Here is a 27,324-nt window from a genome sequence, read left to right as displayed (position 1 = left end):
ATGGCCAAGAGTTGCCATCCACTACTGCATTATCTGTCTTGCCAAGAAATAGCTGAACCTACAGGTTCACCTCAGTCTTCCTACAGGAACACAATTCCCTGTGGAGTAAAATTCATTTGTACATGTAATCGCACATGTACATGTAATCTTAATATTTGAATCCTAAAATCCCACATTAATGTAATCCTAATATTTGAATGCTGGTTTAATGCTTTATCTCAGTGATGCTGAAAGTTTCTGAAAAGACAGTCTGTCCAATGAGTCGCTCTTCTAAGCAAACCATTTTGGCAGTTAGCTGCTATAATGTCATAAGCATTAAAAATTAAAAATTACAAATAGATCAGATAGTTATTTCAATAGATGACCTAAAGGGAAAAGTTTCAAGTTGAGCAGTATCCTAAGAAAGTAAGCATTTAAAACATGGATGTATTAAACCCAGGTATTATTTTCTAAAGCACTGAGCTAGTCCCACTTCTACTGAAATAAATAGAAACTTTCTTTAAAATTCAGTGAAAATATAATGAGCCATCATTTGATTCCTTTGAAAAATCTTACTTTTACTGCCAGAATGTCTCTTGTACACATATATGCTGAACCACAAATGCGCATAAATGTTTTAAAAAAACAACTATAACCTTCTTGAAATCATCAGATTACAGTTCCATCTTTTAGAAAAGAATGCACTTTTCATACTAATACAAGCAAGGTATGCAAAAAAGAGTCATTTTAGGATATTAAGATGTAATTCCTTTGGCAGCAGTAACAGCAGCTCTTGAAGGAATATACAAGATTTTAAATCAGATCTCATTTGTTTAGATGAAGTGGGTTTTTTGTATTTGTCCATAATTATCAAAGTTCTGTAACCTTTTAATTGTGACATGATTAATTCCTTAAAGGTATGGGCAAATGAGTGGATCTGCCATGGTTTTTAAGTGAAGCTTATATTCATTTGATCACTCTCACTGAAATTATTTCACTGATTCTTTTTCACTGTTATATGGAACAGGAATACAACTGAGCTTTGGGAGTCTGTTCTAGATGAAATTTCTGAAAACTCTCATGCTTTTGGTGAATGATGGATTTCATTGTTGTTTCATTTTCTCATGTATAATGTGAATTCAGAGTAACAATGCTTTTGGTGTACTTTATAAACATGGTCTGAAAGTTTTGTTTTTTTAAAAAAAAGACTATATATAGAATATTTTATGCTAAAACCCCATTTTTTTAGATATGAGAAAGCCAGAGCATCTACATTTTTAATTCAGTGATTCTGCTATTTCAAAGGGTTTAAAAACATTTCAGTTTAGCACTATTCATTCTATGCAAAAAGACTCTTGGAGGTTTTGCAGGCTGTGTTCAGAATTAAGGGGTTTAATTTTGCCTTCTAGTACTCTCTCTATGTGTGGGCTGATATATATTTCTCAGTACAACCATAATAACTCCGGTTGCTCTTATCTTTATTTTCATATACTGCTTGGATTTTTTTAATGCTAAAAGGGGAATTTTCAAAAATACTTTTTTGACATATCTGGTCCCATATTAAAGCTTTTACCAAACTCTATATTTTTGTAAATACATGGGATGCATTAAGACACCTTACTTCTGTCACTCCTCTACGATTTACAAGCTTTTTAAAAGCTGCCATATAAAGTCTTAATGCAAGAACCTGTGTTCCAAACAATTTTTTCCCTTCCTGTCAATGTATCTTAAATGCTGGTGTACATTATTTTTATTTCTAATGCAGAAAAAAATAACACATCATTTAGGTCCTTCTGTCTTTCATGCATTTAAGTTCCTCTGACAAGTCCACCAAGTTCCTTCCAGTTTTTACTGACATTGGCAGAAAGATGACGAAAAATATTAAATGTAAGGTGGTGAGAGATTTGGTCTTAGAAGTAAAAAGAAACAAATAGAAGTGATATTTGGAGGATGCTAAAATTTTATCAGTTCAAATTGGCAATGCTGGAGTCTTCTACTCCAAAAATAAATTCTTTGGCTTCATAGCACATTAACTTAAAGTGAGTAAGTGAATACAGCATGCAGTATGTGCACTGCATGAATATGGCTATTGCCTAAATGCTGTCCTGTCTGGTTAGAATTTAGTTTTAGAAAATGTGTGTTAAATTCTATATCATGAGTATAGTGAGAAATAATGTCTGTGCTCCCATTTACATGTAATAAACCCTTACAGCTCATCTTAGAGGAAATGGATATCTTTATGTATAAAGCAGTTAACGGCATAGCAGAGAAAATATGTAGTTCAAGCAGGAAAGTGTAATGGTACTGCCAAACTTTCCAATTGCTTTTTGGAAAATAAACAAAATCATGTACATGCCCAATTTGTATTCACTTAGATTAGAAGGTAGGTATTATTTCTGCATTTTGGCTGATTAAAAACACTAAAATTCCTGCTCAGTAGAACATGGCTGAGTCCAAAATTAATAAAGACATTGCATATCAGTGCCGTAGTTAAAGCAAAATGAGGGCTTCCTTCATGCAAGAAAATAATTAACTGCAATGTAGCCAATCACCAGCTGAATTTTTGAAACTGTAAATTTGATGAGACATTTGGACCAACAGCATTAGAGTTGTAAAAGTAATATCCTTTGAAATGAATATACACTGTGTCATTTTTCTGTGTTACACTTAGATGAGCAGCATCACTCAGTCTCACTTAATCCTTAGAAAACTTACTGTCATGAACTTAGGAAAAAGAGTACTGACTGAAAAGGTTGGTGCCCTGATTCTTAAAAAATTATGTGAAATGGTATTTTTTACTAAGAATCTTTGCTGATGATCTCAGAATATGCTATCTCAACTGAAAGTTATTGTTATTAATCTTGATTTTTAATAATTTTACTGAAAAACAAAAGCAAGTTGAACCCCTATTTCTTGGACAGAATACAATCCCACATCATTAAGTAACATTAAGGACTCTGTGTCTTCAAAAAAGAATCCAGAGATACTACACTGGATGCCTGTGGCAGAACATAGGCAAATCTAAGCCCTCCATCCAAAGCACTGCAATAAACTCATATTCCAGCAAAAGTCTATTGCCAAAAAATCTATTGCATATCATGATTTATTTAGAAGCTTTTGGACTTCCCAGTCCCAGAAGAACCCAAATGTACTTATGGCGTTACCCTACATGGGAGACCCACATGTGTGGAGAAATCAGAAGGCCTCCCTGTGATCCAGGGGGCCTTCATGCTTCCTTCTGCCGTCGTACTTCAGCTTAAAGGGGACAAGGACACCAACACAAAGGAAACTGAAGAAGAGGAGGGTTCCTCTTTATTCCTGCCTTTCCTTCCCCAGACCTCTGTGTCTGGGCTGCAGCGGTGCTTGCTACCACCCAGTCTTTGTGCTTCAGCCTCATCACACCCTGGTGACTCCCCATGAAGAGATTCCTCTTTCTGTTTGTCCCTCAGGCTTTGTCTCTCGCACATATCTGAGGTATATTGGTGGTCTCCTCTCTGGGTGGAAATAAATCCCTCTTGTTATCTCTTTCCATGCATTCACTTTCCAGTTTGAGTGTTTACTCACTTCTTGTCTTGTGTTCCTGACACCCATAAACCAAGTTCAAAGCCCTTCTTTTTGTGTTAGCTGATCTATTTACAAACACATTCTCTCCCATGAGGGAAAGAGTCATAGTAACTCATAAACATAAAAGCTGATTTTGGAAATAATTGGCTTGTCATTGTATATATTTGTAATGTCTTTTACTGTTAGACAGAATACTATGTCAGTCTTTCTTTTAGAGTATTGAAGCAAACTGTCCCATGTCCTTTTGTAAAAACTGGTGAAAAGGACCTGTGACATCATCAAGTCCAACCAGACTGATCATCACCCTTGTTAACTAGACCATGGACAACATAGACCACATAGAACAAGTGCTATGCCTGGATGCTTCTTGACCACCAAGCATAGTTCAAAGCTGAATTATTTCAGGGAAATCTCTGTCTATGGGAATGAGAATGAGCGTACATGTGTGGTCATTGTAACTATTAGGCCCTCTCAGGGTTTTGGAGGACAAATGACAGAGCCAGAGATAGACAAGAGTCATGCTTCTGATCAGCAACAGGTAGTATGTCTGAGGAATTCTGTCATAAATGAGTCAGATACAGTGTTCTTTTGGTATTTGAACAGTGGTATTATCAACTTAATGATCTTTTTATGAGTTAAAAGAATATGCATTGAGATGCTGATACCTGAACTTTACACAGGTAAAAGTTTTGTTATTGTCTTTTATCACAAATATAATATTCTGTGGATCTTTACATTGCTCAGAAAACATCAGATGATTGATCTAGGTTGTACACTACAATTTTCTTAGCTATTGCACTATGAGGCCTTTTCTTCTCTCTGTTGTTTAAACTGATTTAGCAAGCTGGCTGATATTCAATGCTTTTTTTTTTCCCCAAATTCACTTAAAGACACCTGAACCTAGACCTCTGATGTTAAATTTCCACAATTGTTGTAAACAATTGTTGTAGATATCCAAGGGTGATCACAATTGTAAGTGTATGGGAAGCTTATTCCAAGTGCAAAATGGAAAGAAATAAGGCTCTGTCCTAGAGTCAATGAGTCAAGATGAGGGTTCTTACCATAGAGCTTTCTGAGAATCTGTTCAAAGTCACTGAGGAGATGCCAGGAGTAGGATTTAAAATTTATATGGCAAAATACAAACTAATTCTTTTGTAAAGAAAACCCCGTGAGTTTTGTAAGTACAAAACACGTATATATTTTTAATAACGGTGAAAATGAAGCATATTATGTTTTTCTCTAGTATTTGTGAATAATTTCAAAATTGGTTCCATTATTTCCCAATATTGAATATTTTTAAAGTACTCCAAGCTCATTATTTCTGCATAGTTCATTTTAGTATTCACCATTTGTGGCTGAGCAATTTGATGCTTACCCATTAGGGGAATCTAATTTTATTCGTTTTAAAAATTGCTTTGCTCAGTCAGAGCTCAGCTAGTATGACCTTTTTAATTGGAGAATAATGGAGAATAAGTTATGGCTGGTGCTTAATGCCACCTTTTAATTACTGAATGAAATGTAAGGATATGTAAATGTCATTCTAATTGAAAATCAATCGCTGAAATATTTTTAAATGCCAAATAATATGATCTTTGAACACCAATGAGCAAATTAATTTATTCAGAAATATTATACATCTCCATTATTGTGGAGATGATTATAATACTAATCTGCACTTTTAAACTGATATTACTCCTAGCCCTTTCAAAATCCTTTTTAAAATGTCATAACTGTAACTCAAAAATGCTTATTTTAGTATAACTAACTTTTTTTATTGATACTGGAGTGAGGAAACCTTTACAATCATCCAGAAGTTTTAGACTATACTAAAAATTTTTAAAAAACCAATTCAAATGGCAGTTTGCATTTTAAGCAAGTTTTATTAATGCTTTCAGTCTCGTCTAGGGAATTCTTGCATGTAAAAGGATTTCGGTTTGTTTTTGTTTTTTTTTTTTTTTAATTAAAAGAAATTATCCAGATACAACACTTCTGTGTCAACAAATGTCTAAGCATGAGGCAACATTGAGATTTATGATATATCAATGACAGTGAAGTAATGCTTCCTTGGAAGAAACAAAAAATCCAAATTTCACAAGGCACAAGGGTATCATCTTAAAAATGGCTTGGTAAGATGTGGCAAGAAAAGCCTGGAGACAGGATCTGATCCCTATTTGTGCTGAAGGTTATTTTCTATTATGGGTTTTTTGCTATTATGGCTGTCAACAGTGAATGTCACCAGGGTGCTCCATATTACAGCAAATCTCATTCATGTCTTTCCAGAATCTGCCACATACCTAAGTTAGTGAGCCTTAAAAATGCCTGGAAAGAGTTAACTGACTTTTTACTGTAAAGCTTATTCACAAGTTTAACCAGAACTTCTGAGTTTTATTGATAAAACAATTTTTTTTCCTTTCTAATCTGAAAGCTTATCATGGAATTGGTGAATAGATAGCAGTGTCTGGCAGGTATCAGTGCTAACCAAGATGTGATAGCTATTAGGTCTTACTATGAAATTACATTAACTAACTTTAGCATAGGGCTGTGCCAGCATGTCACCAGACCCAAATTAAAAAGTGTTGTAAAATAGAAAGATTCTCTACAAAGTTTAAATCAGATGGAGAGGTCAAGCAGGCAGAATGCTTTTCTATAATTAGATTTCTATAATTAGATTGCAATGACTGAACATTTAGGCACTGTTGCATTCACAATTGCTGGAAGTGATATCAGAAGTCATTAATAGTTCAGGTCTAAGCAGTTTAGAGTAGTCCGATCTGGTTTTGTTTGTTCTGTGTTGCATTTTGCAAGGGTTGGTTTTCAAGAATATATTAATTTTGTAGAAGAGTGACTTGAAATATAAAAGGTCTTCAGTTAATGTCTAGCTGACAGATGTGACAATGATTTACAGCCAGAAATTTATGACCATTTTCAAACAGAGTTATATAAAGCAGTACCAGTGTTGTCAGCTGAGTGTCTTCCCAGCCAAAGATATCTGCATAAAATATTATTTGAATACAACAATTTACAGTGATGGTTGTCCTCTCAAAGATCATACCTTTTTTTTTCAGTCTAAAACATATATGTGCAGTTGGCAAGGGGATACCCTGTGTTTCACAGTCGACTTTGCTCTAGGATTTACCTGTTTTGACAGTAAAACGAAGGTAAGAGTAAAAGAAAAGGAAAATATAACTCTGAATTGTTTTATAGTTATTGAAGTTATCATCTATTGCATTTTCTTTATGTTTATGTCCAGTATTTATTCCTCCAATATACTGTACTATTTATTTATTTATCCCTACTGAAATATAGTCAGTTTGGGACTTCAAAGGGGTGATTATAGTTGTATAGCATGTAAAGATGCATTTTGAAGAAAGATATAAAAAAAGTAACTTCCTTTTCAAGTAATAAAAGCAAAGGAAAATTATATTTAGCAGAGAACTTGGTTTAACGAAGAAACTTAAAGATTTATAAAAGATTACAAGTCATGAAAAAAACGAAATGTCACCTGATTCTATTTGTTTTGAAGCTATGAATATAAAATAGGATTAATTATTCTTCCATCATAAGAAATTTAGGTCATGTCTAAAATAAACAGAATAAAGGTAAATGTTTTTCAAAGTCAGAATCTAAAAGTTTACATGCACTTATCTTGCAAAACAGTGGCTATATAGGAAGTGCCTACAGAGAATGGTTAATGATACATGCCAACTTCCAAGACCTGTCTGTAATGCTACTATTTTCTGTATAACTTAGTGGTACTTTAATGTATATTATTCTAAGTGGATTTTAACATTTTTTTGATAGTAGAAGAAAACAAATATACAAAAAATGTTTCTGCATTAATAGAACTGTTCAGTAGAAAGTTGGTCTTCTCAAATATTTTTTTAAAAATTCAGTCAGTCATTCTGAGAAAAGAGGGAACACACTGCTTTTTGAAATACTGATGCAGGACCTAGTTTTTGCATGTTGGCATTCTGTGGGTTTGGGATCAAAATGCCCCCAGATTTCAAATCTATTGAAATCTTAGTGCAGAGAAATAATGACCAAAACTGCATGAAAATTTAGATAAATTAAGTGTGCATCCCATGCAGCAGGATAAAATTTCAGAACATATTTTTGTATACACTTCTCTCCCTCAGGTGATACTGCATTTTGGAATCCTGCTTTTTACACAATTGATCATATTTTGCATGTAATCACAAATTAACTGTAAGAAGTAAGCTCTCTATCCTTTAGAAAGGGTTTCTTTTAAATGTGAAGAATGATTGCATGTACTCTCATCTTTAAAATTATAACCTTTCTCTATTGATAGGACTTTGTGTCACAGTACCTACCTTCAGTATTGATGATGAGGAGGATTTAGATGATTTATTGTTGCCTACCTAAGGCGAAACACAGAATATCAGCAGATAGACTGATTCCATTGCCAAACAGTAAAAATTCTGGAGAGCTTAAGTACATCTATTCTTCATCTGTGTGAGAGATGGAGATGTTCTCTGCATCCTCAAGCCTGAGTGAGGCAGTAATGGGCGACTTGTGCAGTTGATCTTGCTTCCCATAATTGTCAGCTGAAGTTTACTGTGTTTTCCCATATGCATAGCTATTTTAGAATATTTCCTGCCAATGCAAAAAAGATTCTTAAAGTGGTCAAGAAATTAACTGTTCATTAGGTCCACAGAAATTTTCTTGAAGAATCTATCTTTTTCTTAAATTTAATGAAAAAAAATAAAGTCTTCTATTGATGTAAAAATGCTCTTACACCCCAGCAGGTGTTCAAAGAGGATTATTAAAATAAAGGCCAGTCCCCTGTCTGCTCTATGAGTCTAAATCTGGATCTCAAATTTGGGTAACCAGCTCATGTAGTCATTGAAAAGCATTCTTTTTTACACTTTGAAAAACAGTTTTAAAAGGGCCTTATTATTACAAATGCTGAAATAAAAAGCACATAAATTTTTTGCTTTGGAGTGTGGAGGTTGTCTCTGGCTTCCTCATGAGTCAGGCAAATGAGAGGAAATACAACTAAAGGCTTGTGAGTCCAGATAAAGGCAGGGAGAAGTCACTCACCAGTGACCATCGTGGGCAAAACAGACTCCACTTGGGCAAATCAGTTTAATTTATTACTAGTCAAATCAGAGTACGATAATGAGAAATAAAAACCAGATCTTAAAACACCTTTTACCCCACACTTCTTTGCTTCCTAATTTTCTTTATCTCCTCCTCTCCAGCAGCACAGGTGGGTTGGAAATGGGGGCTGTAGTGAGTTTACCACATGTTGTCTCTGTCCTTCCTTCCTCCTCAGGAGGAGAACTTCTCACACTCTTCTACTCCAGCATGGAGTCCCTTTCACAGGAGACACCCCTCCAGAATCCAGCATGAGTCCTTCCCATGGGCTGCAGCTCTTCATGAACTGCTCCAGTGTGGGTCCTCCAGGAACAGCACCTCCTCCCCTTCTTCCCTGACCATGGTGTCTGCAGGGCTTTTTCTCTCCCATATTCTCATTCATTTCTCCAGCACAAGAAAAATATCTTTAAAGAATTTTTCTAGAACAGTTTCTTTTCCTGCATATTCTATTCCAGGCTCTTGATGGGCTTAATTCATTCAGCTTTTATCTTTTTTGGGCTCATCACTGAGCTACTTCTATAGCCTGCATCTGCTTTTTATCTCATTGTAGAGATTCTTTTTATCTTGTCAGCTTGGTTGGGTCACCTTCCCCATCCTGTGCCTCCAGCCGCTCCTCCAATATGAAGGGATCCCAAAGTGTGCATTTATTTTCTGCCATCTTCCAGCTCTCTCTGCTTCTCTTCCCCACTCGGTGTCAACTGTTGAGAGAGATGATAACTCCAGCAATGCTGACTTTTACTAAATTGCTCCTAAGTTCTTGATTCATCTCCACCTTAACAGTTATTACATAGCAAACATTCATCTATCCTGTTTAGAGCCAAACTCATTTAAGCTTTTAACACTTTTCAGGTGCTATAATTAGGCCCTCTGGACCCAGTTAAAATCTGTTCATGAATGTAAAGTTTAAGCACCATCACAGTGCTGTAGCGTACTTCAGTTTTTCTTCATCTGTTATATCTCTCTAAGAATTCAGTGACATTTATGTCTGCAAGGAACCAGGAGATAGGGTTTTTTTATAGGACATTCCATTTTAAACTGTGAATAGGGTTCTAAAGCCCACTGGTAGCAGTGGTCTACGTAGCAAAAATATTTTGAGAAGAGGCATGTTGGAAAATGGAACAGAGCAAACTTTTTTTCATGTATGCTTTTGAAATAAGCTCCCAAGTGTTTAAATTGTGTTTCTTCAGCAGTGTCCAGGAACTGAAGCACACTTCAACATGTGCAGAGAATTTTCATTAAGATTATAAGTATTAAAGGAAACATCAACAGAAAGTCCAGGTGCAAGTTGGTTACATTGTGGGGTTTTCTTTAATTATGCATTTTCAGGTGATGAATAGAAAACATTCAGATAAATACAGAAAATAACCTTGATTTCAAAAATAATTTCCCCATTTTTGTTTTTACAAAATATCTCCATAAATATCAAAGCATATCTGTCAATCTAGAGTTAGCCAGCACTACCAAGATGCCATGGATAAACCTGTGGGAGACCAAGAAGCTTAGAAGTCATATATTTTACAAAGCATTATGTAATGAAGGGACACATTTTTGTGGTTTCTGAGACTATGCTCAATAATAATATTTTTGCATTTCTATAGCTTTTTTGAGAACTTCAAACTACATTTCACACATAAGTAAGTTCAGCTTTGCAATATCTGTGTAAGTCACAATTATCTACGTTATGCAAATGAGCCAACTGAAATAAAAAAATCAAGATATGGCATGGAATTGTATTCCTAAAGAAACTGATACTAATGTCCTCATGGATCTTTATGGAATGAAGCTTTCGCCAACTTTATGTGATGTAGGCAATTGAAACATTTATATCTCAGAGAATTTCAAAATAGTTTAATTAATGAATTTTAATATTGCATATTTTGCTTTCACAAAGGGTACAGAAGTGTTAATTTTAATTGCTTTGCAAAGAGCCTGTTACCATGCACCACATTACTGCTGTAGTGCTTTATTTTAGTACATGAATATTGATCATCCTTCTATAGTTCTAGGTAAAAACATGTAGCAGAGTCCTTAATCAAATTTCTTTTTCTTTAGAATGTGCTGTGGAGGTTTAAATTCTCTCAGCTCAAAGGCTCATCAGATGATGGGAAAACAAGAGTAAAGCTGCTTTTTCAAAATATAGACACCAAACAAATTGAGACAAAGGTAAGCAACATCCTCTTTTTCAATTTAGTTAAAGATGACATAAAATTACTGTCAAAGCATCAGAAATCCTATTTACTGGGACATAGACATGGTGAATACATCACAGCTTATCTTTTTTTGCCAATTCTTTAGAAACTCCACAATAAATGGAAGCAATGTAATACCCATAGATTTATTGCACTATTTCTACAAGCCAGTTAGTAAGTTGTGTTATGATAGTATTTTACTTTTTCAGAAAGATAGTTTATCTGAAGTTATTCTGTCAACCTATAGTAGCTATAATGTCTAAAAATTGTGTTCAAAAAAGATAAAGTAAAAAAAAATGATCCTGAGCTTGCTGTTGAATAAAAGAACCAGACCAGTTTTTCACCTATGTGGTTTTAAAAAGAAGGAGGAGAACTTTGGCATGATATGACATAGAAAAGGAAGATGAGACTGTGGTACAACTGGGTTTTGGTTGACAAAAGCCAGTGAAACAAGAGAAAAGTATCTGAAAACCTGTGAAAGTTTTCAAATACTCTTACCTGGAGTTGTACAGGTTAAAGTCACTTATAAAGTAATATTTTTCTATACTGACCATACACAAAAGATATATGTTACCTATCCTTCTAATGTTTAAAATAATTGTAAGGAAGAAGTCCATAACCTTCCTTATTTGTAAAAGGAACAGGCATGTTTGATGCCTGTTACAGTTACAGTTACAGTACATGCAATATATCTTTCTTTGTACATCTGTATTAGTAAATTATTCAGGATTTCATCAGCAAGCTTGACCCGAGTTGCCCCTCCTGGCTCTACTGCAAAAGATATTATAATATCTGTTACAAAAGTTACAATGTATAATAATTTATCTAGTAGCAGGCCATTTCCACTTCATTTCTCACAGTAGACCTTGGAGACAGAACAGGACTACTGTCTTCATTTTATATGTGATCATCTGTTGCTGAGAGCTTACATAACTTGTTTCAGGTCAGGCAGACAGGAAGATTGTACTCATGCATAAACTACTTTGTGTATGTCTGTGCATTAAATCTTTAGATAGTCCTTGTGTGTGATTAGCCAAGGCCTGCAATTCCATTGCTTGTAATGGAATTCTATTACTTTAATACTGTATCATTCATCTTTCTGGTGTGGTAAACAATCTGATTTTTAAAATTTTGCTTTCTTTTTATTTTCGGCAAATTAGATTGCTTCTAATTGGTTTTACCCAATTTTACTCTTTGATAGAAAAATTGTAAATTTTAGTATTTTTAATGAAAATTTGGTTATCTGTAAAATTATTATAGGTGAATCCTTATTATAATTTTGCAGTAAATTTTGTTCAAGGGACAGATTTGTTAAAACACTAAAAATCATTCCTTTACATAGCTCTAATGAAAATCTTGTAGTTGGCAAAATTCACCTTGAAAGTATCAGATGGAAGTTGATACAGGATTGGTTCATACAGAATTCTTAATATCTGTGTACCCGAAAGTACATATGTGTTGCAAGTATTGGAAGATCCCAGAATAAGCTCATTAAAGGCCAGAAGAAAAGGCTGATACTGAGTAGCTGAGGATTTATCAGAATTTCAGTGATTACACCTTTTACAACCGCCTCTGCAAAGTACAATGTAGCCACTAGCATTTCACATTTAATGGGACTGGGACACAGCTGTGCAGCCTCTCCATTTCAGATAACTGGTATATATCATCAACTGTATGCCCACCACCTAATTGGAATGAGTTCTTAGACTTGAGAGTTACAGGCTGGCTGGAAAATGCCCAGCACTAATGCTCATGGTACAATCCAGTAGTTGCCTCTGCTTATTACACTGAAAGAGATTTCATAGGGCCAGATGGTGCTATATGGTGAAATGTAGCCAGTAACAAGAAATAAAAATGTTATCAAATAATAGAAGTTTCATTTTTCCTGGGTAAATGAGCCACTATGCACAAAAGAATCTTGATGCAGATGACTTACATTCCCTTGGTGGAAAACAGAGAGTCAAGGTTGCAGAAGAATTTTCCAAACTATATTTAATTCTATATTATTATGAATTCTTGGGAGTAAAAAAAAAAAAAAAATCACATTTGGGAATTCTATTTTTGTATCTTGTTTAATAGCTAGATGTGATGTTTCTTCTCTTATTTTGTCTTCTAAATCTTAAGCCAAATACTTCTTCCTGTGCACTTTAGTTTTAGGTGAACAGTACATTCCTCCATTTAAAAAGTTTTCTGTTGAAAGAAGATAATAAGGAAAAGATTCCTGTCAGTTTTTTCTCCTTCATGTTCTTCATATTCCCTACAACTTCTTATAGTTTACCACTTCAGTACTTCCCTGAACTTACCCTGCCTTTAGTACTGAGAAATTACAAGTAATCTTAGTAATAGTAGATATTCTTTACCCAAAATGTCAAGGTTTCTCATAAAAAAGAAAAAAACTAAGATTAAGACTTCCATGTTTGTGTTGATGCTTTATTTCCCTTTGCTAAACTGTAGCTATATATCTGAAAAAAATGCCTTTTTTACCAAGCCTATTTGAATTGAGCATTTCTCTTTTCTTTTCATCTTACTTAGTCTTAAATATTTATTGAAGAAAGATAAGAAACCACTGTGGTCAATAGAGTACTGTGAGCCATACTGAAGTCTCAGCTAGATGTTGCTGGTCTCATAAATTTCTTGTCTATTACAAGAAAATAACTTAAGAACCCTGCATATTCTTCTCATCCATGATATGGCAACCAAGCCCTGCTATATTTGCTGAGATACAGAATCAAATTTAGAATTTTGGTTTCCATTTTGACTTTGATGTTGTCTGCAGCTAAAACCTGAATATCTTTATTTGGGCTTTTAACCTGAAAAAAACCCCAACCCAAACCACACCAAACTAACAAACAAAGAAACAAACAAACAACAACAGCAAAACCCCACAACAATTAAAAAAGTCAGTCTGATTGGAAAACATATCTTGAACAATACCAGAACTGGTAACAGTTCTGCTCTGGTCAACAAATAACATACACTGAGACTTACCAGTGTCCCTAAAGTCATGAAATGCACAGGGCACAATAACACTATCTGTCAGCATCTCCATTATTTGCCTTTCATGTGATGTCAAGGCTCATGTCTTGTTCAAACAGTGATTCAACAGCTCTCAGAAGTTCTCAATAAAATTGCATGCATGGTAATAATGCAACAGGCCTGTCAAGCTCTTTATGACATGTAATAAATCCAACTCTCCTAGTGGGTGGATGAAATAAGAACATATATTTTTCTTCCTTGGCTGTGCATATGCAGTGAAGGAGGTCAGTGCATTGTGCTCATTTTTTGTATTTTCAGTACCAGCAGGAAATTTTGCAGTTTTGTCCTCCCACTGCTTTAATCCAATCTTTTGTATTCTTCTCCCAGTGTCTTCCTTCCAGTGCCTTTGTTGTACTTAATCTACTTATTGTGGTACATACAGTAAACTGAAAGAGCTTTGGTTATTGAAATATTAGACATGCACAGATTCTCCTTAAAAACTGACAATCTCAATTAAAGAAAAAAGCAGCAAACTCAGATAAGGAAAGCAAACATAAGGGTGCTGTTAGGTGGTATAGCACAAATAAAATGATCAGTTACTCATCTGCCTGACTGACTACAGAGACAAATGTTACTTAAAAAAAAATAAACTATCAGAGCAATGTATTTGTTTGAAAGAAGTGCCATTGGTGTTTTTTTCTAGGAAGAATTCACATTGCATTCGAAAGCTAAAGAGGCTGCATTTCCATCTATAAAACTATATTCAAGATAGCAAAGAGACATATTGTGTCCCAGTCTTCAGACTATGCAAGAGCTACATTTTCCCAAGTCAGAAAGCCATCCTTATCTTTTACTAAATCCATATATTCAAATTAAACCCCTCTTCCCCTTTCCCTTTTGTAATCAACATGTAAGCAAATCCTTACCCCAGCTTATCCTTAGGTATGTGTGACTACTCCTCATTATCTACACCTGACTAGCAGGCTGCAGGATTGCAAAGGCAGCCAGAACAGGCATCAAACATCCTTCAGACACAAAGCTCCACAGCCCTACCCCATTAGTGGACTTCTTGATCAAATACTACTGTTATAAGCTGCATTTCTAGAAGCTTCTGGTGCATGAGGCCTCAGATGAGCCCCACCTTTCTGATGCCACCATAGGTGGCCACATCTAGCTGAGGCCTGTAAGATAACATCTCCAGAGCTCTGCTTCTGTTTTATGATCCCAGAGGATTGCTCATCCCTGCACAAACCTAACATAAGACAGTGAAGGTGTGAGAGACAAGAGGTGTGGACGAGCTGCTAAACTGCATGAGGAGTGCTTATGTGCCACACATTTTGCTTTTCAGCTCTGTAATAACTTTCAAAATTGGCACCACTCTTGAAAACAATCCAAAAATAGGGACCTTGCAGTATTAACTGCAGTAAGTAGTGTTGTTGTCACATAAAACATAGATTTAGTGTTACTGCTGGTCTTCCACCTCTAAGTAGAGTATATCTTCCAGAAACAAGAGTGTATTAGTATTCAAAAGGTTATTCACAAGAGATGAACAAGGTATGGATATACAGATTTTATTCTTAACAATTTTAATTTTACAGTTTCCTATAAAAATTCAATTTTCATGTTAAGGCCATTATTGTTTTCTAACTAGTCTACTCTTTATTCATATGAAATGTTTATAAATCTGAATTGAATTCATTTTTTTTCTTTTTTTTCTCTTACTTCTTTCAGGAACTTGAATTTCAGGATCTGACGGCAGTTTTACACTGTATTCACTCCTTTATAGCAGCAAAAGTGGCATCTGTGGATCCTGTATTCATAGACAGTCAGAGTGTTGCAAGAAAATATATGTACAGTAACTGATACTAGATTAAATGTTGTGACTATGGAAAATAAATTATTTTCTTAACCAAAGTAGTTATTTCATTCACAATATTGCAACTTGGTGATTTTATAAAAAGGCTCTAGTTGTGTTATCTGTAATGTTAAGAGTTTTCACAATCTGATAAATATTTTGAATCTATGAGTTTAAAAATACTAAGTCAAAGCTTGTTATCTTCACCATTGATCTAAAATTCCAAGTGAATATTTGTAGAGTCATTTTGATTTCTGCTCTCATGATGATACATTCTACCCCTTATTACATAGTAATGTGGAGTAACATTTGAAAAGTGTATGTCCAAAATTTGGCCTCTAAGTCTCTTTTGAAAAGTGTTGGGCATACAGACAACTACTACAGTCTTCACTGTAAAAAAGAGGAATTATTGAAGACAACTGCTGTAGGGATCAAACTTTCTATATCTTTGAAAAATTGTAGTTCTGTGGTTGGGCTCTTTCAAGGCCTGAGAGTTTAGCTCTTGTAAAACACTAAATACTCTATCTATTTCATATCTAGGAACATAGCTAAGCACGCACTTGGCTCTAAAAATACTCAGCAGCCCCAGTATTTGCAAGGTAATGTTAAGAGTGTATTTAAGTATCAGCTGTGAAGAGCTTTAGACTCAGCTAAGAAGCCCGACTATAGACACTTAAGTTTTAAGAAACTTGCCATAGGGTTTTCTTATCTTTTAATAAAGCTTCCATGACCCATTCATTTATTCATTAATAGATTGACTTGACACCTATCCTTTGATATAATGCTCTGTATGCTTGGGAACAGCTTTTATTTGGAGAAACATGCTTCCAAGATAAGATGAACATAACAAAACATAAATATTTTTCTGGCACATCTGCCTTTCTTTTTCCTATTGCTTTAACCTTGACTCTTATTCAAGAAAAGTGGATTTTGTCCTTGCTGAGGAAAAAATGTTGTGTTACTTTTGACATATGCCTAACTTTCCTTCTGAAATCATAATCCTAAATGAACAGATAATACTTCCTGCAATTGAAAAAATTATTAAAAAAGAAGACATTTATTCTTAGGGCAAATTCCCTGTAAGTGATACCAGATATTGCAAGTTTTTCTTGTAGGAGTTTCTGTTTTTCTCACTTGTACTTTTGAGGCAGCATCAAGAAAATAAAACAATCAAAATCGAACAAGTAGAGTATCTTAAGTAGAAGCCATGGAAAGGAGTGAATTCATCAAAGTCCTCCCTATATTTTAGGAGTCTTATAAGGTGCCCTGATAAAGTTACAACCTAAAGTTACTGTAGCCTAACGAAAAGAGGTTGGTGCCTTTAAAAGGTCTCAAGTGAGGAGTGTTTTTACATAAACTCAGTGCTTAAGTTTAGTCAGCTAAATTCTCTCCTTCAGGTCTTGAGCTGTCTTTTCATAGTGCAGTGGGGCACTTGCTTCAAACAGATGCTTCTCTGTCCACCTAAAGCTTGGGCACAAATAAAGTGCCTGATGCAGGTGATTTAATCCTGCCAGGAGGATTGCATGTTTCTAAGTGTTATCTATAGAGAAATTAATTTGAATGGTGCGGACTCTGTTTGGAGTTCCAGTGTTGTTTGCATTGAGGCATGCTAACTCCTGGTAAAGCAGTACTTAGCAAATGTGAGAAATATTTTTATTATTTTAAAATAAATCTTTATAGCCATTATTGTATCTTTAACATACATAATCTCAATTTTATAATAATTTGATTTCAAGAAAATAATTTTAAAAGTTTACTTTTCTGAACACACATTTATTGAAAATGTTTCATTTAATTTTCAGCTTTCTTTTTTATTTTCAGCTCATTGTATTTACTGGGGTTTTAACAGTCACAAATTACAGCATTAACATTATAGTATCTTTCTTACAACCAATTCTCAATTGAGTTTATTAGCATGAATAATTAGAAGCATCATTTTTTCTGTAGGACGAAGAATTATGAAATTAATTCAGTTTTGTTTTTCTAATATTTTCTCACAGACAAAGTTCAATACTAACATGTTAGTTATAGTAGAAAACTGTACCGGCTAGTTCTGAACTGGTACTACAGTCAGACATCTAGATTTAATGTTTTAAGAATCATGTAATCATAAACTAGAATATCTCCCCAAATACTGTAATAAAACCTTAAAATAAATTAGGCCTAATTTATTAAATAATCTTTCATTTCCACCAAAAAATGTTCTGCAGTTCAAAAAGAGCATTATTGATTTTTTTTTCCAAAACCGCTGGATACTGCACTTTTCAAATTTCTTATATGAAGTTGCTTATGCTGATTTTAATTAATTTTGTCATTGTTTAATGGAATTTCTAAATTCTTTTAGTCTTTTGATGAGCTACTGTTTTTGCAACATAGTAGTTTTCTTCTACATGCCCAAATCAATCTCAAGGAATATTAGAGAAAAAATTCTTATAAATTCACCATCTGAAATTTAGCATTGTATTTTAGAAATAATTCTCCAAACATATTTTTAATGAGGAACTTGAAGATCAAGCTCAAGATTAGCTCAGTTGCTTTTTCCTTTCTTTCTTTCTTTCACATTCTACAACACTCTCAAGGCAGGGACTAAAGGCCAGTTATTTGAGAAAGTTGCCAGAGGCTGGGAAAAGCTAATGGATTGCTAGTTACTCAGCTATTATATAGGCTGTGTAGGGCTTCCATAGCACCTACAAATATGTATTTCTTAGTCATATACCTCATATTTGAAAATGTTGCATTCCAAATTTGTTCCATTGTTTATGTTTCTTATGTCAAAGCATATAAGTTCGTCATTGCCTTCAGAATGTGGATCACATATCATGCATATATTTTTCTCTGTCAATGTTTTGCGTATCTGCACCACATTTCAGCTGCCAAAACATCTCAAAATAGGAAAATACTGGGATTCACAATTATATCTGCTGCTAGAAACCGTCCACAGTCACCCCTTAAGAATTGTGGGCTGAGGCAGAGGACACCTGCTTAAGCCATTTCAAATGTCAAATATTTAATTTCTAATGACATCATAAAACAAATTTTTATATTCTTTGTTACATTCTTGTGATATATTAAGCTTTAGTCTTACAATCTCATAATTTATTTGAGTATAGTTTTCCTTTATATTTTTCTAGGGTGACAAAGGTGTAGCAGAATTGAATATGGAGTAGGAAAAGACAACCATTTACGGAAGTAGCACCATAAACAGCAGGCTGGGGAAGGAAGCATACAAACACAGTGTTATGAAATTGGGCCCCATCACAAAATCAAGATAGCCGCTTGTGATTAGAAATGAGTAAAAAAAGGACATTCTCTGTATGTCCAAATTATCTTTATGCCTTTTTTTAAATTCAAGACTTGGTTAAAAGGCTAAAAATGATCCCATCTACAAACGTGATTTTGAGCAAATGGGTAGTACTCTTGATTTAAATTAGAACAAGGCTCATCAGTGACTTATAAATTAAGGAGTGGTACAGCCTGAATTTAAGCACAGGACTTGAATCATACTGATGATTTGTTAATATAATTTCTGGAATTTTTTGCTCTAACATGATTAAAACCTGCGGAAAAAAATCCTATTCACAATCAAGCTGAAGTCAGCTCAGCTCTGTTCTCAGTGCATGGCATGGTTGTGCTACCCTGTTGAAAACACCAGAGCATTTAATAGAGGGAATGTGGCCAGGGTGTGCCAGATGGCCTCAGGGATAAAAAACAAGACTGACAATTTTAGTTATAAATTTAGGAGTTACCAGAGCATTTCACTGACTTAATCTGAGCTATAATATTTTGTTTTATTTTTGCCTGTAATCATAAAGTCTGGGAGGCTGAGGCTGTGCTGATCCAAAGCTCAAGATATGGAAATCTGACTGAATTCTTCTAAGGTTAGGATCTTAGAAAAACTATTTCAAAATTATTCTTAACCTTGAGCCAGTAGGCCTGAAGCTTAAAAAATAATTTTCTGTGGGAGGAAGACTTAGCTATGCCAAATTTTGAAACCATTAATCTAAAATCCTGTATTATATCTGAAATACATTAATTCATAAGTAACTTCAGACAAAGGCATGCTTTTTCCACAAAACCTTTAATGTGTAATCTGATTTTTGCAGTGGCCTAAGCAGAATTTAAAATTGCCTGAATTTCTTTTTAAGTACATGTCTATAAATGCTTCTATCAAAATGCTGTCAGTATTTTGTAACACTTTCCTGCCCACCTGAGTATCTCCTCTGTTGCAGTGCTCAAAGTGAGATGTGTATAATGGCAATGCAATTTTTCTGCTTTTTGTTTACTTCTGTTGTTGATTTTCTTTTAATATAGTTTGCCTGCGTCCTCCAGAAGCTTTTTCAGAGCAGAGAGGGTGAATGTTAGGAAGGAAGCACTTTTCTCCATGCTCTCTTGAGAGGCAAAGTGGTGATTTCTGTCGCTCTTTCCTGTACATGAGAAATGGGAGAAAGTACTGAAAAAATGGAAGTAGGGGAGAAATGGACAGACAGACTGTGAAATCTTAAAAAACTTCTTCGCTTAGGTATACAAAACCCTCTTGGAACTCATTTGACTTCATCAGGAACTTCATCAGGAAATTTATCTTTCAGTGTAGTTGTCTTACTTTGAATTGCTGTTTTTGAGCTATGGATGCTGAAGAGTTAAAGGCTGCAAAGAAAAAATGTAAAATATATTATGTAATTGTATTTTTTTTAAACAATGCTTCAAAATGTTTAGGTACTTTTGTGTTGAAGCATGCAGACAAGCAATTATCTTATGTGAACTAAAGACCTTGTAGTAAATTTACTAAGTGCAAAACAAATTTGTGCAGCATACAAGATGAAATCAAATATGTATTTTAATGTGGTTCAAGCACAAAAAAAATCTTAAGTAAAATATTTTTATGAAATTTGAAGTTATCAAATTCCACGGATATGAGCCAAAATCCACTGCTGTTTTAAGTCCCAGTAAAGTATACAGGACTTTGCCTGAAACAAAGATACGTGATTTTAAAAAATAAACAGAGAAACCAAATTGCTTTTCTTTTCTAATATTCCTTCGGTGCACAGCTGCCTACATGTTCACTTAAAGGATTAATTCCTACTGAAAACACTGCTGACTTTTCAGTAGGGAATCAAAATCAGAACTATTTGGACTGAAAGCCATAATCTTTTTTTTGGAGCAGCTATGACGATGCCCTGTACAAGTTGCACTTATGCGGGTACTCGGACCTCTAGTTTAAATGGACCACACATATTTTTTCAGTGCAAAGACATGATCTATTGTGCAAGTCTACACATCTGGAGGTGTGAGTGGCAGAAGCATCTAAGCTGCATAGATCTCTAGGATTGCAAGACAACCAAGCAGGGAAAGGAAGTTAAATGTAAGAACTTTATTTTTCTTTCCTCACTACCAGTTATTCTTGGAACATTATTTCTGTTATATTTCTAGGCTACTAACTGACTGTTTCTTACAAGTCTCTAAATTCCCAACTATGATGGAAATGCCATACTCGATATTTATTAAGGAATCAATGTAGAAATTAGGTGCCCAGTCTGTGTTAATCATCTGGTCTCAACCCCATAACCAGTGGATAGAAACCAGCAAATCTGAGGAGTGCTTTATTCCTTACTGCAATAGATGCCTAAAACCAGTGGAATAAATAATGTTCTGAGAAGGCATCTTTGTCCATCAACAAACTATACTACCATACTAACATAGATTTTTGACAGCTCAATTCTCTATAGATAGGTTTAATATCAGATTTATGTACCAATACAATAAAAGTATCAATCATGAGCAATGTTGCAGGATTATGGGAATAAAATAAAACAATGCTGAAGTGAATGAAATTTAAATCAGAATTTTGTCATCCTATTTAACTGGCAGGGAAGAGGGAAGAAAAGGTCTTAGCCTGTTTTACTAGCTATGAGTTACTACCTGGGGCATAGTAGAAAAATTTTCTAAAATAATACAGTAGGAATTGTATTAATTCATAGATGAGTTCTATGTCTCAGGAGATGTACTGACTCTAGGAACACAGAGCTACTCATAAAAAAAATATTAGAGACATTCCACTGTATCTCTAAGCACTTTGTTCAATTAACATTCAAAACTGAGCTAAATTACTACTCTACAATATCCATAAGTAGAGTACATAATCAGCTCACTGTTTTCTTTTTGCACAGAAGACAGACAAGTATTCCCTGGTGGAGTGAATATGAATACCAAATTGGTTTCAGGGATAAAACTTTCCCTGTCTTTTAAAGTAGAAGTCCTTTACTGAACCAGTATGTTTTATTGCTGGATAGAACTGGGAAAAGCAGCTCTTAAATTTTTCTCACTAGGACTTGGAGAAGTGCTATGACTTGCATGTCTTGTACTCTAACCGTTTTCAATAGTATGAAGAATCTCTGGAATGAAGGCAGGAATTTTCCTTATTTGCCTAAAACTAAAAGAATGGTGGCTTCCACAAAAGCCCCAGCAGCTATTAGCACATATCACATCATATTGCTTGAGATATATTGATGATTTCACAGAACTCAAAAGAGGAAACGTGCAGCCAGAGAGAAGAAGAAACAGCAACATCCAAATGACTGCAGAATTGAACCTCACAGACATTTCTGGGCTTCAATTCTTTATTCAAGTCAATGGTTTTTACCAGCATTTGTATTATTATTATTATTATAAATTTATTTCTCCCCATCTCTCGGATATTTATAGCAGGTTGAAAGGAAAAGTATCAGATTCATAACCAAACTTATATTTAATTTGCCCTTTACCTTTCTTTGGACCAAGACCCTGTAGAATTTCATTTAGCTCACTCTATATGGTAGGTAAAAATGCTCTTATGACAGCATCAGATTATGGGCTCCTGATCAATCATAGTTAATTTATTCCCAGTCCTGCAAATAATTTCCCTGAGTTTATTTGCTTGTTGTATTCTTTTGCACTTCAGTGTTTTACTAATAGTTCAAAATATTCTTAATATTCTTTTATTTCGCTACAATATTGGTCACCCTAATTCTATTAGTCCAAGTGCTTCTGTGCCTTTTGTTGCCACATTAATCATTTTTATTCTTAATTTCCTTTTATTTTCTTAATACATTTCTAACTCAGTTTTTTATATACTGTAGAGAAATATCTGCAATTGCAATCAGGAAATTATCCCTAAAAAGACAGTTTATGAATGGTCATATGAAAAGGATCTAAACAAGCTTTCTCTGTTTTAATCATGCAGATATTTTACTAATTTTCTTCTTGGAAAAACTTATACCGTACTTCAGTTTTGTCTGGTATGTCATAGTATGCACAGCAGTGTAGTAGGTCTTTCCCATGCTAATTATTATACAGCCTTCAACAATATGTGCCTTTCATCAGTAGTAAATCCATTTATGTGGCATGCTTTCATGTGATTTTACTTAATCTATCTTAAAGACAAGTAGGTTTTCTGGGGTTTTTTCTTTATTTAAATAGCATGGCCAGTCACCAAGTGGTCCTTTTAACTCAGAATTGCTTAGCTCCTCTGCCTCTGTCTTCAAAGAAAATGTTCTCCCAGCGGGACATGACATCTTTTGTTTTGTAACAATACAGGCAAGTAGGTAAGGTATAGATGTTATTTTTTTCAATTATTTTCAATAAGTACAGTCTATCCTCTACCATCCAAAGCTGCACTACTTTCCCAATAGGCTGAAAATGCCTGTGTGGTAACCGTGTCTAAGAGTGAGTCCTATTTTTGCCTAATGTTTTCTAATCAGTTTCCTAATTTTTATTGGTGCATATTAATCTGCAATAAACACTACCCCAAGATTTATCATACCACTGCCATTTTATCAAGGTCATTTTTCTGAAATATTATATTTTGTGTTCATTTGTTACAGCTCTTTCAAAAAAATCTATCAAACTTTTTTTCTTTTACAGGTACATTTTCATCTCTTGGTCTGAAAAAAATTCAATTGCCTGATAAAAAAATCTCTGTAGTTTTCTCCATCAATTTGCTTCATTGATGTTATTTTTTCTCTTAATTTTCCTTTTTTTTCCCTTTTGACAAAAAATGAGAAAAAAGTTATATGTGGAATAATAAGTTGCATGCTCCATCCTATTTTTCTTTTTCCTACATTCCTTTTAATCCTGACATTTAAAACACACCCAGAATTATGTCTCTGTGACAGGAAAACACACCATCCAAAATCAAAAATTAAGACTTCAAACTGTGTGAAATAACCTCACAAGTACATACATGGGCAGGTTACTGTACACTATTGTTTGACACCAGAATTTGGAAATTGCCAGAACTGTGTGGAACTCAAATTTAATTATCTGAACTGCAAATAAAATTGCAGCTGAGGAAATGGGTGTTTCATTAAATATTGCAAAAACTAGGAACATTTCTATAGCATAAGGAAGAGGGGACATTTTGGTATCAGGTATGTGGGGTTTTTTTATATTAAAATGTTTTGCGAACCATGTGAACATAGCTACCAATCTGTGTCTGGCTGTTTTTTATCACCTAGAAAAGCCAGGGACCAGTAAAAAATACATAGGAAGAAATTTCCCAGAGTAATTCAACTCTTCAGAAAATTTCTTGGGTAGACAGACATCTTGTCTCTGTCATTTTAAAGCATCATATATCAGACTTCAAAAGCTGAACTCTACCTCACAATATAACCCAGCAGCATTCACTGTGTGCTATTTGAAATTTGCAGACTGAAGGATTTTCCACCAGAGATCAACTTCCATCTAACAAAGAACAAGCATAAGATGTATTTTAAACACCCACAAAAAGGACACAGAGCTTTAAACCAGGGTAAGGTAGAGTCATAAAGGTTGCAAGAGATCCCCAAGATCATCAAGTCCAGCTGCCAACCCAACACTACCACTGTAACCACTAAACCACATCACCCAGTGCCAGGTTCAGACGCCTTTTATAAACACCTCCAGGGATGGTGACTCCATCACTTCCCTGGGCAAGCTATTCCAATGCCTGGCCACCCTAACAGCGACATTTCTTTTCTAATATCTAATCTGAATCTCACCTGTCTCAGCTTAAGGTCATTTCCTCTTGTCCTCTCACTGCAGGCACAGCAGAAGAGACCAACCCCCACCTCACTTTTCAGGGAGTTGTAGAGAGTGATGAGGTCCCCCCTGAGCCTCCTCTTCTCAAGACTAAACAAAACCAGCTCCCTCAGCTGTTCCTCCTAGGACATGTTCTCTAGTCCTTTCACGAGCCTTGTTGCCCTTCTCTGGACTCACTCCAGTACCTTAATATCCTTTTTGAAATGAGTGGCCCAAAACTGGACACAGTACTCAAGGTGTGGCCTCCCCAGTGCTGAGTACAGGGAGACAGCCACTGTCCTGGCCCTGCTGGCCACACTATTGCTGATACAGGCCAGGACACCTCCATTGGCCTTTTGGTCATCTGGGCATACACTGGCTCATGTTCAGATGGCTGTTAACCAGCACCTCCAGTCCCTTTCTGCTGAATAGCTCTCAAGCCACTCCTCCCCAGCCTGTAGCACGGCAGGGGGTTGTTTTGACCCAAGCCAGGACTCTTCCCCTTATATTGAACCTCCTGCAGTTGTCCTCAGCCATTCATGGAGTCTGTCCAGGTCTCTCTGCAAAGCTTTCCTGCCTTCCTCAATCAGATCAATGCTCCCTCCCACCCAGTCTGGTATCACCTACAAATTTACTGAGGGTGGACTTAAGCCCAATATTCAGGTCTTCAATAAGGATGTTAAACAGGACTGGCCCCAACACTGAGCCCTGGGGAACATGTCTGACGACAGCTGCCAGCCACAGTGAGCTCCACTCACCACAGCTCTCTGCACTTGGCCAGACACACAGCTTTTACTCTTGGGAGAGCCTACCCATCCAAGCTGCCAGCAGCCAGCTTTTCTGAGAGGATGCTCTAGGAGATGGTGTCAAACACTTCACCGAAGTCTAGACTACATCCACAGCCTTTCGCTCATCAACTAGGCTGGTCACTTTGTCATGGGACAACATTAGGTTGGTCAAGCAAGACCTTCCTTAGGTATTGATATAACTTTATCAACATATATATATGTTATCTAGTATATGTTATATATATATATATATATATATATATATAATATATATATATTATATATTATTCTATAATATATATTATCTATTATGTATTATGTATGTATATATATATCATATGTATATAATAACCTCTGTGAACTCTAGTTAGTGAGAACAGTTAAATGTCTTTGGGGATTTCTTCAGAGGAAGCTCAAGAAAGAGAGTTCCATAATCGACTTCCCCCTTGCTGAGCAGGTCTTGCAGTGGGAAGTTGATCTAGCAGTTCTAGTATTATGTGTAAGTGATTATCTAGATCACCCTAAATGAAAATTGCTAAGTTTAGAACAATCTACTCACACTAGGCACTCACTTTTAATTCCTAGACATTCACAGTTTTCTGAGCATATTTCAGTTAATAACTCTAGCCAGCTGGGAGTGTGCATATAAATGATTGCTGTGCCTCAGTTGATGAGTGGAAGTTGTCATTAAGCTGCAATATCTTGATTACCTATGGTTGCTTATCTGTGAATCTATCCTTGGACTTCTCAGGTCAAATAGATTAGCCCCACTAGAAGTGTGCTTCAGTGGTGGGTTTGAAATTAAATTAAAAATATAAGACATTTTCTGCAAAATATTCTTAGGGTGGTGAGTGCAAGCAAGTAGTTGCATTAAGAGTAGAAGAAATTAAGCACATTTGATGTACTTGAAAAGTCTATTGAAATCCATCTTTAGGTTTTGAAAGTCTAAGGATTTCTAATCATATAAAAATGAGCTGTTTTGTACTGATGGCAACATAATTATGCAGTGTAGGAAAGTCATACTTCAAGTTGTAGTATTGTCACATTTTCAAATGTGAGAGGTCATTCAGAACACCTGTTTTTTCAGCTGCATTATTGCTTATGTTCCTCTCTTCAAATGTATGCCTGACTCATTTATGTCCTTATCCATAACCATCACCACATACTCCTGGAGGCGCTCCATCCTGCTCATTCCCTCATTCCTATGTCAGAAAACAAAGAGCCACCATTTCTCATTTGCATTTTGTCTCCGATTTTTGAAAGTGAGGAGGTTTTATGTTTAGACCTAGAAGAAAAATGCTTTCCTTCCTTGAATCAAAACTAAAACAAACAAAAAAAAGAAAAAGAGGCAAATATTCTTTTCCAACCCAAATGGTTCCTATGTTTCTAAAAGCTATCTTAAAGGAGGAAAAAACCCCTTTAATTTAGCACAGTGTTCCTAAATATTTTCTATGTTCCCCCCAGCCTCTATTAATTAGTCAAATGGGATTACAAGCAGTTTAAAGGTGCTAGTAAGCAAATGTGGCCTCAGCCTGTCTCTACACTCACAGGGTGAAACAAAGGTATAATTCTCAACTGTTACTGGGAGAAGGAAGATTAATCTTTTTAGAGAAACATATACTAAAACATATACTAATTTGATTTCTTTTCTTGCATTTTTTGGTCATCTATACTTTTGTTGTTGGCTTCTTTTCCTAGTTGAACTGTTCAGCCTCCACAAGAAAAAAAAAAAAAAGGTTTTTCTGATACTCTAATTATAGGATGAATTTGGAGGAGTACTTACTGGGATGAGTTAACCAAGCAGATTTCTGTGCATCCCAGCAAA

General features: G+C 35.1%; 1 protein-coding gene across 2 annotated transcripts in view; it reads left to right on the top strand.

The window, feature by feature from the left end:
- The window catches only part of SNTG2 (syntrophin gamma 2), a 211,107-nt gene extending 195,364 nt beyond the window's left edge, over positions 1-15,743 (top strand). For both annotated transcript variants that reach the window (XM_066545865.1, XM_066545866.1), the window contains 3 exons: positions 6,609-6,701; positions 10,714-10,824; positions 15,558-15,743. In XM_066545865.1, coding sequence (XP_066401962.1) covers positions 6,609-6,701; positions 10,714-10,824; positions 15,558-15,689 — 336 coding nt within the window. In that variant the 3' untranslated portion in view covers positions 15,690-15,743. The remainder of the gene's footprint in view (positions 1-6,608; positions 6,702-10,713; positions 10,825-15,557) is intronic.
- Positions 15,744-27,324: the final 11,581 nt, after the last annotated feature.

The sequence above is a fragment of the Molothrus aeneus genome, chromosome 3, assembly GCF_037042795.1.
Source record: "Molothrus aeneus isolate 106 chromosome 3, BPBGC_Maene_1.0, whole genome shotgun sequence".
Lineage (NCBI taxonomy): Eukaryota > Metazoa > Chordata > Aves > Passeriformes > Icteridae > Molothrus > Molothrus aeneus.
Note: the sequence above shows the minus strand (reverse complement) of the source record. Positions and strands in the feature narration are given on the sequence as shown.